Raw genomic sequence first — 12412 nt, 5'->3', positions numbered from 1 at the left:
TTAATCACATTAAAGCACAGAAGCATTTGAACTTTATAACCACTTGGATCTCAGGGAGCACCTCTGAGACAATTCAGCCCTTCCCGTTTGCAGAGGTAGCATTGCGGACATTTGCGTATCGTGCTGCATGACGCTGTGTTGTAACATAGCGACCCAGGATACTGCTTTTGGGCTGTGCGGGGAGTGTCCAGCCACACACAAAATAACTCCAAATGCCAGGCCTTAGTTTCTCGTACAGGTTTTTTTTTCCTTTTATGTTCTCATTTTGTATTTTTTTGGACATACACGTCTCTGTGTTTGTGAGCACCATCCATTTTTTAAAATTAATTAATGTATGTATATATTTTGTTTATTTATTTTAAGTAAGCTCTACAGTCAAAGTGGGGCTTGATCTCACAACCCCAAGATCAGGTCACACACCCTTACCGGCGGCCAGCCGGGCGCCCCTCTTTTTATAGGCTTTTCAACTTACTCCCATTCTTGCTGTCGAGGTCTAGATGCATAAATAATTCCTGTTAGGATACCGATATTCTAACCAAATCAGAACTTCTCTTACCTTGGGCCTAAAATTAGTCGTCGGACCCACATACTCGTGCTGAGCTTTCACAGTACCCCACGGGTGGTAAATTTTGAAGCACTCATTGCAGTAGCTCGCGCTACAGTCCATGCAACTTTTCGTGGACTCCTGGGGTGGTGGCTTACAAAGGTCACACATGATAGCTGTGGCTGCCCTGGCTGCCTGCCGGTACCTCTCGACAATAGTTTCCAAAGTGAAATTTCGAAACAGACCATTGATTCCTCGTTCTCCAAGATCCACATCATGCTCACAGCCGGGGCAAGGAAAAGTGGTTGTCCTGGGGGTCAGTGAACCGCGCTTCCAGCCTGTGTAATTGGAAGTCCTTGTTTAGTTATGTCAGTAGGAAAGCAAACAGAATGAAGGAGAAAGGAGTGATGTTTTGGAAAGAGACAGAGCTACACCTACATTCCCATCACCACCACCAGCAACCCTATCCCCGAAAATAATGCTCAGAGTGGTGGCTTCACTTGAATCAGTCTGTATTCTGAAAATGCATAATGCTTATTTTTCCGTGGTATACAAAAGACAAGCCCAAGTTATTAGATAGGTCTTAAAGAGGAGAGGAAAATCTAGGGTAAATCCCACACAAAACCATATCAAACCAAACAGATATATAGACAAAACACAGAATACAATACTACACAGGGTCAGGATTTTTTTTTTGAAAGCATATAATTAACATTTATAGTTATTTCTATGTATCATATCCAAAGTAATTTGGTTTTCATTTAAACGAACACAGCCTCAGCTGATGGATAGGAAACAAACTCATACATAAATGACAGAAGACCCTAAACAGTGCCCCATGGAGAGGCTCCAGAAAGATCCAAATAGTTCTGTACGCTATTTGAAATTGTGTATACAATTTCAACAGTCCATGGCTTTGATCAGATTCTGAAAAGAATATGTGACCATAAAATAGTTAAGAACCACTACAAAAAAGCATTCCCCACAGTAGTATTGTTTTATCCAGGTAGGCAAAATCATTAGTTAACTGAGTGTAATCTAGAAGAGTGAAAACCACATCCATAGACCTAGAGACTAGTGACTTTAAGAGGGACCAACCATTTAGTATCTTCTTATGACCTGAAAAAAAGAACCATTAAAATTACTTAATTCAGTAAGCCAAAAGTTAACCCAACAAGTATAATTAATAATTTTCTAATATATACATAATTCAGTGAATGACCATGAAGAGCACACTTTTGTTCAATATTAACTTGATTTTTAACAAATCAAGAAACCAAGACATGACCGTCCTTACCCACAGGTTCAAGAGAACCTGGGGTTGTTCCTTTAACCTAAGCACATGCATACTTATTCCCTGCTCTCATTTATAAATCTACCCTGAGAGCACGTAGTCTTGGTTGTTCACAAAATAACTACCTAATTATAGACACAAACTTCTTATCCTAAAGCCTCTTTCATTCTACCATATATCCAGTACTAAAAAAACGAATGGCCAAACTTAGTCTACCACATTTATAATAAGTATTTCCAACAGCTATGTTAAAATTGCTTTGGCACATTACTATCATCACTGAAAAGACTGTCTTAAAATAGGTCTTGTATGATAACACTAAAGGTAAATTTTAGCCATCAGCTCACAATATTATTCATTTGAAGTGACTTGACAGCATGCTAAGTGGCACTGGGTTCCCAAAAGTACTTATGCAACAAACATGCAGAGCATTTTTGATATCTTCATTTACCTTTGCATTTCTAAACCTATAAAAAAAAGCATAACAAAAAAAAGCTGCCCCATAAAAATTAGAAAATTCTACATAAAATATATTTTTATGATAATCCTCAAAACATGCAACACAGTCCAAGATATTTCACAACACAGCAGGCATATAACGAAATAAGCAGCAAAGCCACTTTTTAAGACACATGCCAATGAAAATTTCATTCATGAAAAAAACAAGCCAAATAATTCTGGAAGTGATATAGTGCAGTGGTCAAGTTGAAACAAATGGAAAGTCCCTTTTAACTGCATGCTTCCATATGTGAACCAGGTGATAGAAATCAAAATGGATAAACCCAAACAGTTAATGTTTAAAAAAATGAGTTATTACTGCTTTTATGAATTGAAGGTGGAGATCAGTTTAAGTAACAGGATCAAACAAAATTAAATTACGACAACAAAGTCATGCTTTCACGTATATACTGGTGACACCCAGATTGTGGCCTTCATGTTCAGAAATTTCAAATAAAGATGTTTCGTCCCTTTTCTGTAAACCTCTTTTATTTTTATAACAAAAATAAGGTGTAAAGCATCACACAGCCTAATAAGACAAAATATTAAGTCGATACATCTCAGCTGTTTTCCTAAACAGATCTTAAAAAAAAAAATCTCATCTTTTTCTGTGAATGCCAAAGTATGTAAGTTTTATTTCATGTCTTGGGCTTCCACCATTGTCTTCAAAAACAAATGATAGTATATATGTTCAGGGCAATAAGGAAACAGAACAGATCTAAGGATATCCTAGGAAGTAAATCTAGTGGGGGAAAAAAAATCAAGACAGAGGGGCACCTGGGTGGCTCAGTGATTGAGCATCTGCCTTCAGCTCAGGTCGTGATCCCAGGGTCCTGGGATCAAGTCCCACATCAGGCTCTCTGCAGGGATCCTGCTTCTCCCTCTGCCTATGTCTCTGCCTCTCTCTCTCTGTGTCTCTCATGAATAAATAAAATCTTTTAAAAAATCGAGACAGTAGAACTAAGAATAAAATGTAATAGAGTCAACTTTTTACTCTACAGCTGTGTTCTCTACTATAGTAACTATTAGCCAAATATCACTATCTAAATTTAAATGAAAGATTCAGTTCCTTGGTTGCACTAGACACATTTCAAATTCTCAAGAGCCATATGTGACTGGTGGCTCCCATACTGTCCAGTGCATGGTCAAACAAAACATTCCCATGATCATAGAATGTTCCATCAGGTAATATTCCCCAACAGCATGACATAATGAGAAAGAAATTCATGAAAAAAACATGAATTGCCTACCTTCAATTTGAAGGTAAGGAAGCAATGCGGGCCAAGCAATGTAACTGTATATGTCAAACTCCATTTATGGGGCCAATTACATGTGCAGATTATTTGAATCTGTCCCCTTGCAAGAGTAATTATTTTCCCCAATAACACCTTGACTTCAAAGACAGATTCATGACACATATAAATGTAACAGATCTATGACACGTGTCATAAAATCATGACACAATTTGAAAATGAAGACTCCAAAAAAAAAAAAAATCCTCAAATTGGTTTCTAGCAAATCTCCCCTCAAAATTACCTTTCAATCATTATGTTTTGTCATTGAAATATCAGAGAAAATAAAGGATTTCAAAACCAAGTCAGTTCGTAAGGAGTTCAAAACTCTGCTAGCTGTATCCTCTCCCAAATTCTGACTACAAACTACTTCCCCACCATCAGCTGCCAGCCAGTTCAGGTCAGGCTTCTAGGTGCTTGGCAAAGGGCTCATGGATTGTGCTGCCACATTCATGCTTCTTTCAGCACGTTCTCACCATCTGATGCCTACGAGCTACAATCACCTTCCAAGTATTAGGGGCATGTTCAAACTGCAACACCTTTAGCTCAACTACTGTCTGAAAGAAATAGGGAGCAAGCAATGCTTAAGCCAACTGCTCCTGCCTTTCCTCCTATTTACTAAGTCTCAACACTTAAGATTCTCAGGGACTCACTGAAGCTTGTAAGAGAAAGGATGCCACATGGCTTTTGGAAGTGTCAGATCTGTAAACTGAGGCACGTAGAGAGGTAGGTAAGGAAGACAGAAAAGGGATAACATTTCAGGTGTTTATTTTCTCTAGTAAAATAGAAGGTATCACCAGCATTCTGCAAAAAAATAAAAAGTAGCCAATTTTACTTTAAAGGTCAACTGGAGTTAAAAAAAAAAAAATCCTTTTAATAAAAAGGGTTGGCCCATTGTGTGCCCAGAATTCAAATACTTTGGAAAGCCTAAAAGAGGCAGTGTACGTTATTTACCCACAAATGGGTAATACCTCAAGGTCAAAACTCAAACACTTTCAAACATTACCAGAGGAAAGACACCGTATGCACAAAAAATAATACAAGCAAAGATTGTATTATTAAGTACCCAAAAAACTGCCACTGCCCTTTAAGCAAAATTTTAAATGCAGAAGAGAGTACTGGCTCATTTGACCATGCCCAAGGTAGCAATATGGCCATTAATATAATCTTTGTTCCACTAAGTAAATGAAAAGAATCGTTAGGCATATTAAAAGAACTCATAGACACGAGTATGTCATTTTCTTCAAAAATATCTTGTCATGCCAATGGACAAAAGGGAGGCACTGGTGACTGGAGCTCCCTTTAGAAACACCAGCCCTCGCTTGGAAATTTAGTCCTGTTGACCTTTAAGTCATTCAGCCCAATTTGTCCACTTTCTACAAAATTTTGAACACTTGACCACTGATATTTACACACTTTATGTATACAAGGTTATTAAATTTAATTCTAACACTATACTGCCTGCGGCCACACAAGCAATAAAGCGTTTTCTACCTCTCCACCCCAAAGATCTCCGTTGTGACGCTGCGAACAATGAACAGAAAGCTGGATTTAGAATTTAATTTCAAAGAGAAGATTCACAACTCGTTAACAAAAGATAAAGCAGTAACTGTGTCCTGTACACAACACAATTCTTGCATTAACGGTAAGAAAATGTGTTTTTTTCCTGGCACACGTGGTATTTATGAAACCATCACTGTCAAACATTCATCAGGCTGACCTTAGAGTTCAGAATCAATCATTGTTGGCGCAGCCCTGAAGAGGTCTAAACTCTATCTTATAGATTCGTATGTTTGCACAATTGTATTTCTGGTAACTTGAAAATACACAGCAATAGCAAGCATCTTTTGTTTGATTTTTTAACTGATGTATACCAAACCAACCCTGTAAGTAAGTATTGCTAAAACTGACTGTATCATCTTCCAAAAAGAAATATAAAATGTGGGGAAAGCTTGTACACATGTGACCCAAAATGTATAGTAATATGGCTATTTTTATATAATTGAATGTGTTACAGTGTTGCATACACAAACCCTACTCTCCTTTCAAGGCAGCACCCTTTTATTTTAAAAAATCTGCCAAATATCCAATGCAATGATAGCCAAAAGGGCTATCTGAGCCAAAAGCATCAGCCACATATACCATTAAATTTTCTAGTAGCCAGATTAATTAAAAAGAAAGTGAAATCAATTTTAATATGTGATTTACTGAACCCAATATATCCAAAATACTAACACCTCAAAATGTAATAAAAACTATTAGAGACATTTTATATTCTTTTCATTCTAAGGGTTTGGCATTCACAGTGTATTTTTTATACCTCCAGCACACTGCAGTTCAGACTAGCTTATTTCAAGTGGTCAACAGCCCCATGGGGCTAGTGGCTACTGCACTGGACAATCCTGATCTAATTAATTCCTTTATTAAACCAGGGGCAAAACTAATTTTTAGAATTCTACTCCTCCCACACCAATACTCAGAATAGGATTTTTTTCCCAAGTATCTCTAAGTGATGAAAAATAATAATAAAAAAAAAGAAGCGTGCCAGGAAAAAAGGGGGGGGGGAGCATTACTTCCCTATGAATTTCTCTTTGAATCACTCCAAAAAAAAAGTAGAGGCAAATGCCCCATAAATGGAGGGTAGCATTATATTTGTAATATCATTACTTCTATTAATTCAAAACTGATACCATGAGAAGAACGGCAATCCTAAATCCACATTCATTTGATAAAATCCTCCAGGAATGATTATTATACTTGGAGCCCCCCAACCCTCTGAGTACTCGATCTGTATTTGTTAATTTGCTCTGTAGGCTCTTCTTGATGAATGATTGTGTTCTAACTATGATGCTCTACATAACGCTAGGCTATATGCCTCTTGAAAAGGAGGGACAGATCTATCTTGTTCATTCCTCTTGAGCATTTAGCCAAGCCTGGCAACCAGCAGGTAAATTCAGTATTTGTTGAACGAATGAATGCAAATGAATGCAAGCTTGAGAATTTCAATGTTGGAGAAGAAATGGCGGTTGACATACAACCGAATTAACCTACCACCCAAGGCAGGAATCCCCTCTACAATGTATTCAAATGGTGGTCACTCACCCACTCTTTAAAACAAAGATTTCAAATACTGATGGCCCAAATGCTGAATGGGACAGTCCTAGCCAAAGATGTGCACTGGCTGCCCTATCCTATGTTGAGCTGGTATGGAGTCATTCAATAATTTGAATTACCTACCAACATTTAAAAGACAGATTACACATCAAAAACACTATCAGGTTCTTTTGTCGGGGGCGGGGGGGGGGAGGAGGACAGTAAATCTGCAAATCTAGCACCCCTAAACTAATGCACTAGTGCCAAGTGGCTAAGCGCTCAATTAGACAAGGCATCCATTCTGGTCTACAGTCTCAAACCATGTGCCACCATGTTCTACAGGGAAGGCCTGGAGTCAACTGGCTGCTGGTTTTCTTAAGGTAGATGAGTTAATGGGAAAATGAAATATTTACTCTCTATCAAAGAAGTAAAACCAAGGTGTTTATTATGCCTGGGACCTGCTTCCCTAATGCATATGGCCCCCTGAAGCATTCTAAATCTGACCCCTCATTTGAATACTTCTACTGACAGTGAGCTGACAATCTCATCTTTGGAAACCCATGATGGGTGTTTGTTTTCTTTGGCACTGAGCTTGAAATCTGCATTCCTTTTCACAGAAAGGTTTTCTACCTCCCCCCATCTCAGGACATGATCCAACTTGACAGGGTTCTTCCTCAAGGAGAGGGAGGAACATCTCGGTAATTCTATTTCTGATCTAGATGGTGTAAAATATGGTGGAATGGATCTCTTGTTTTAGGGGGAAAAATAACACTATTATTGATTAAAAGCCATCATGGCATGTTTTGTGGAAATCTTGTAGCAGGGGTCATTCAACAACCACTCCACAAATATGTATTAAATATCTGGGATCCCTGGGTGGCTTAGCGGTTTAGTGCCTGCCTTTGACCCAGGGCGTGATCCTGGAGTCCCAGGATCGAATCCCGCGTCAGGCTCCCTGCATGGAGCCTGCTTCTCCCTCTGCCTGTGTCTCTGCCTCTCTCTCTCTCTCTCTCTCTCTCTCTCTCTCTCTCCTCTCTCTGTCTCTCATGAATAAATAAAATCTTTAAAAAAAAGATATCCACCAAGTAATATCTAGGTGTGCTTCTAAAAGCAGTTAACCATATTTCATCTAGTTAGATATATATATTTATCTGTATTTCATCCATACTCCATATGAATCACATATAAATACCAACCAAATGTTAAGATTAGAAGCCCACATGAGATACAGGATTTTATATATGTGTGTAAGCTCTATCTAATTATAGAAATGTTAGTAGATAACTAAAATTCCTTTTAATGATTTGTGTTAAATATTAATAGAAAAAAGCAAATTTCCCTTGGTCAATCAAAGGGTCTGTCCCTAATTAGCCAATGAGGATCTACCAACAGAATATCTGTTTTCCCTAGTAGGTAATTTCCAGCTATGGAAATCTGTCCCTGCCCCCGGGGCTGCCAGCTGGTTCCTAGCAGGGAGGGAAACATACAAGTGATGACTTCATAATAAGCATAACTCTCTCTGATCTCATACTCCCTGCAGCCACAGTCATTTAACACTCCCTTTTCAATATATGCTTATAATTTTTATATATGCAAAATATCTTCCAAGTAATTCGTGATTACCTTTTAAAGAAAAAGACATTTTTAAAGCAGCATAATAACTACTTTTAGATCAAATCCACTCTTATGGAGACGCCTGGGTGCCTCAGTAGTTGAGCGTTTGTCTGCCTTCAGCCCTGGGTATGCTCCCAGAGTCCCGGGCTCAAATCCCACATTGGGCTCCCTGCAGGAAGACTGCTTCTCCCTCTGCCTATGTCTCTGCGTCTCTCTGTGTCTCTCATGAATAAATAAGTAAAATCTTAAAAAGAAAAAAATCCACTCTTATCCACTGTCTGATGAAGCACAAAGACACATACATTGCCCTACAAGATACCAGATCACAGTGTGGACCAAAAAAGACAGCATTCACTAAATGCAAATGAGGAGAAGGAAATTCTCTTCTACTAAGTTTTTTTTTTTTATATTAAAGATTAAAAAACTATTCCTATACTATAGGGGGAAGAAATAAACAGAGGGTCCTAAAAGATCAAACTTAAAAGCTCCAAACCAAAACCGGGTAGAACCGAGGCAGTGAAGTTTGGTGTTTAGAGCTACTCACATACTCTCCTCCTCCAAATGATGCGAGTACCTAACCTGACGCTGAGATACTGGTACTCAAATCTCGGCCTCCTCTTGGACCTCACTACTGATTTTGGTCCTGAAATGCCCAGTGGCCCTGTTCCTGGGATTTCAAATTAGTTTTGATCTACTTTAATTCTGCAATGGAGGTCCAGAAGAAAGAAAGTTAACACTATCCCAACGGGTAACAATTATGATGAAGTTCTATCATTACTACAGAATTCCACCACTAGTTAGTTGATATTCAAAAATCCTGATTTCAAAAAATGGATTTAAAATGGCTGAAGAAGATAAAGTCCTCAGGTAGAACGTGACACCAAATAATTAATCTAAAAAGCCTTTTGGGAACAGTCATTATGGAATCTCATCCCTTAATTTGGCATATTTATTTCCATATTACTATAGACAGAGGATTCCCTAGTGAGTACTTCCGTGATCCATTGTTTCATCCCTCATCTAATCTAGAGGACCCCTTGGGTCAGAACACACCCCAAAATACAGACCATTAAGAGCTCTAACACAAAGCTGGGGTTCAGTATTCAACTTTAAGTGTATCCCAGGAGACAGGAGAAGTTCACTTCTGAACTTCTGAAGGGAAGGGCTCCTTTACAACCAGTTTCAATTTATTCACCTGGAAAGATCAACCACAAAATGGCAAAAATAATGTCCCTTCCACAAATATCGCTGAGACTCCCAGGCCCAAGGCTTTGGCCACATACCTGGTCTGCTAAGTCTGTCAATTTTGTCCATGCTCGGGGACGGGAGCCGAAGTCGAGGACTGCTCTGATTGGAGTTGTCTGATCCCACGTCAATGAATGAATCATCAAGTGTCAGTAAGAGTTCTTTTACACACTTATGACAGATACTGTGTTGACAAGGGAGAATCAGTGGGTGGGTAAACAGCTCCTTGCATGCTGGGCAAATGAGCTCTCTTTCGATATTCTTAATGGTAACCTGGAGAAAAATCAGAATCAAAAGCCCTCGGTGAGTGAACATTATTACCATGTTTATGTCTCTTGTGTCAGTTACATGTGTTTGCCTTGCCAAAGGGAATCAAGAAACGGTTTATAATCTGAGGTTGCTTTCTGGCAATGAAATTCTGTACCATCAGCCCCCCCCTTCCCACCCACAGCCTAGAACTGAAGGGACTCAGAAATGGAAAAAACTGAAGTCTGAGCAATATCAGCACCAAATATGAGGAGGCCCTATTTCACCAATCATGAAGTTATTCAAATCATCATGAATTCACTGATTTAGGACATCTGAAAAACCCTTAAAGTAGATGACTTCAGTAAAAGTTAAGAATACAGCCCACTAAGAATGAGACTGCTCCTACTGAGCACACTAACTCTGTGGCAAAAGAGAGCTGGCAAAAACTGGGTTAGCCAGTATGTTCATGGAAGCCTCCTTGACATCTCTTTACAAGCTGAATCATCAGCAATTGTCTACATTAAATGTGACCAATTTCCACATGCTGCAACTGTAATGTTGCTGAAAAGCTTGAGGTTCTGCTGCCTATCAAAGTGGTTATCTTAAAAGCACTTTATGAATATTGAAAGGGTGGAGAGGACTAGAAAGCACCATAAAGTGCTCTCAATACTACAGGCTTGCATTATTTTCCATGAGAAACCCTCAGTCTCTTATCACAACCAAAAAGGTTTGATGACCTCATGCTCATTTTCCCATCCTTTCCATATGCAGCCCCCCAAACTGCAGGTGCTATGAACCTATATTCAGCACCCCCTGCAGTTTTACAGTTCAATTTTAAAGTGCTCCTAACCATGTACAATCATTTCAATTACTGGAGATCCAAAGAAAATGAGAATTGAATCAATTTACTCATTTCCACTAAATAAAAAATGTATGTTCTTCTATTCCCCCTAAAGCGACCTTCAAGTGCTTTAATGATCCCCGACAAAAGCACTACATCCAACCGGCTTTATCACTGCCCATGGTCTTTGAAGCGTTTCTTGCTGCATCATTCAATAAATATTTCATAGAAGCCCACACCATGTCACGATTTTATTAAATTTGGAAGAGTGCCACACTTCACGATTCACAGCAAAGAAAATAGAATATTCGCATCCTAGCTCATTTCACAAAGAATCTGACACCTCAATTCGAGGGAAAATACTGTTCTGAAGGTCCAAGATAGGTCCAAAAGAAAATACTGTCCTGAAGGTCCACAACACATTCCCATCTGGTAAAAGGTCTACCTCCTGGTGGAAGATCTCAGATCACTTCCATCTTCCTTGTACATAAAGCGGTACATAAGCTCCTTAATCACGGCAGACATAAAGTAGTCCTTCCCCAAAAGAAAAATGAGTTCTCATTGCAGATCCACCGAGGGCAGCAGCAACTTGATTAAGAGAAATGGGATGCGGCGGCTCCCGCAATTAAGCTGAGGATCGGCAGGGTTCGACGAGAAACGAACAGGTCGGAAAGAAGGGCAGACCCGAGCCTTTCCAACAAAAACACTTGCGCCCCGACAGCTGGCGGGGCCGGGGAGGAGCCTGTGCTCGCGGAGCTGGCGGGGCGGCTGGGGAGCGCCCGCGGGGTCCGAGCCGGGTCCGAGCGGGGCCCGAGCGGGGCCCGAGCGCCCGCCCCACGACGCCCCGGGACAAAGGGGCGGTGGGACACGCGCCCCGGGCCGCGCCCGCCCCCGCCCCGCCCCCGCCCCCGCCTCCCGGGGCCAGTCGACTCTTCAGCCGGGCCCCGGTTAGGGCGCCCCGCCCGGACTCCCCGAGGTGCTCAGGTGGGCGGTGCCCCGGGCTCCAAGCCTCGCAGGCGTAGGCAGGGGGCGCCCCGATGGCGGAACCCGGGCGCGGAAGGCGAAGAGGAAGCGGGGCACCGCACGCCCGCCCTGGCTCCCGGGGGGGAGAGGCTCCCCGCGGCTCGGGGCGCAGGGGGGCAGAGCGCGCGTGGGGCGGCGGCCGCGGTCGCCCACTCACCAGCGAGTCGGAGCCATCCCCTTCCATGGTGGCCTCTGCCAGGTGTCATCAACGGCACGGTCCAAACCGGCAGGCGGGCGGCCCGGGCAGGGTCTGGTCGCGGAGCCTGGGCTCGGAGCCGAGGGCCAGCCGGTCAGCCGGACCGGCCAGCGGACCGACGCGGCTGGAGCGGGGCGGGGAGAGCACAGGCACCGAGAGCCGAGCGGCGCGCCCTGCGACGGCCCCGGAATCCCGCCCCGCGGCCGGCTGCGGCGGCGGCTCCTGCGGACTGCGGCGGGGCGGGCGGCCGCGCGGAGACCCGGGCGCCGACGCCGCGGGGGGCGGGGCCGGGGCGGGGCGGGGCCGGGGCGGGGCGGGGCGGGGCGGCGCCGTCGCCCGGGCAACAGCGCCCACCGCACAAAGGGGGGGCGGGGGGCGGGGGCGCGGCGCGCGCGCCGGGTCGGCCGCCCGGGCCCCGCCCCTCCGCCGCTCGCCCCCTCCCGGGCCGCCGCCGCCGCCGCCGCCGCCCCGCCGCGGTGGGAAGCCTCGGAGCGGGCGGAAGCGAGGGGCTCGGGGAGGCGGA

General features: G+C 42.7%; 1 protein-coding gene across 2 annotated transcripts in view; it reads right to left on the bottom strand.

Annotated features, from left to right (window-relative positions):
* Positions 1 to 12101, bottom strand: part of LOC129495229 (E3 ubiquitin-protein ligase TRIM36) — a 36946-nt gene extending 24845 nt beyond the window's left edge. The window contains exons 1-4 of one of the 2 annotated variants that reach the window (XM_055302698.1): positions 11851 to 12101; positions 9619 to 9853; positions 1643 to 1663; positions 557 to 882 (exon numbers count right to left, since the gene is read on the bottom strand). In XM_055302698.1, coding sequence (XP_055158673.1) covers positions 557 to 882; positions 1643 to 1663; positions 9619 to 9853; positions 11851 to 11877 — 609 coding nt within the window. In that variant the 5' untranslated portion in view covers positions 11878 to 12101. The remainder of the gene's footprint in view (positions 1 to 556; positions 883 to 1642; positions 1664 to 9618; positions 9854 to 11850) is intronic. The other variant, XM_055302699.1, reaches the window with a different exon arrangement.
* Between the last annotated feature and the right edge of the window lie 311 nt (positions 12102 to 12412).

The sequence above is a fragment of the Nyctereutes procyonoides genome, unplaced genomic scaffold (assembly GCF_905146905.1).
Source record: "Nyctereutes procyonoides isolate TBG_1078 unplaced genomic scaffold, NYPRO_anot_genome, whole genome shotgun sequence".
NCBI lineage: Eukaryota > Metazoa > Chordata > Mammalia > Carnivora > Canidae > Nyctereutes > Nyctereutes procyonoides.
This window is presented reverse-complemented; position numbering and strand designations above follow the sequence as displayed.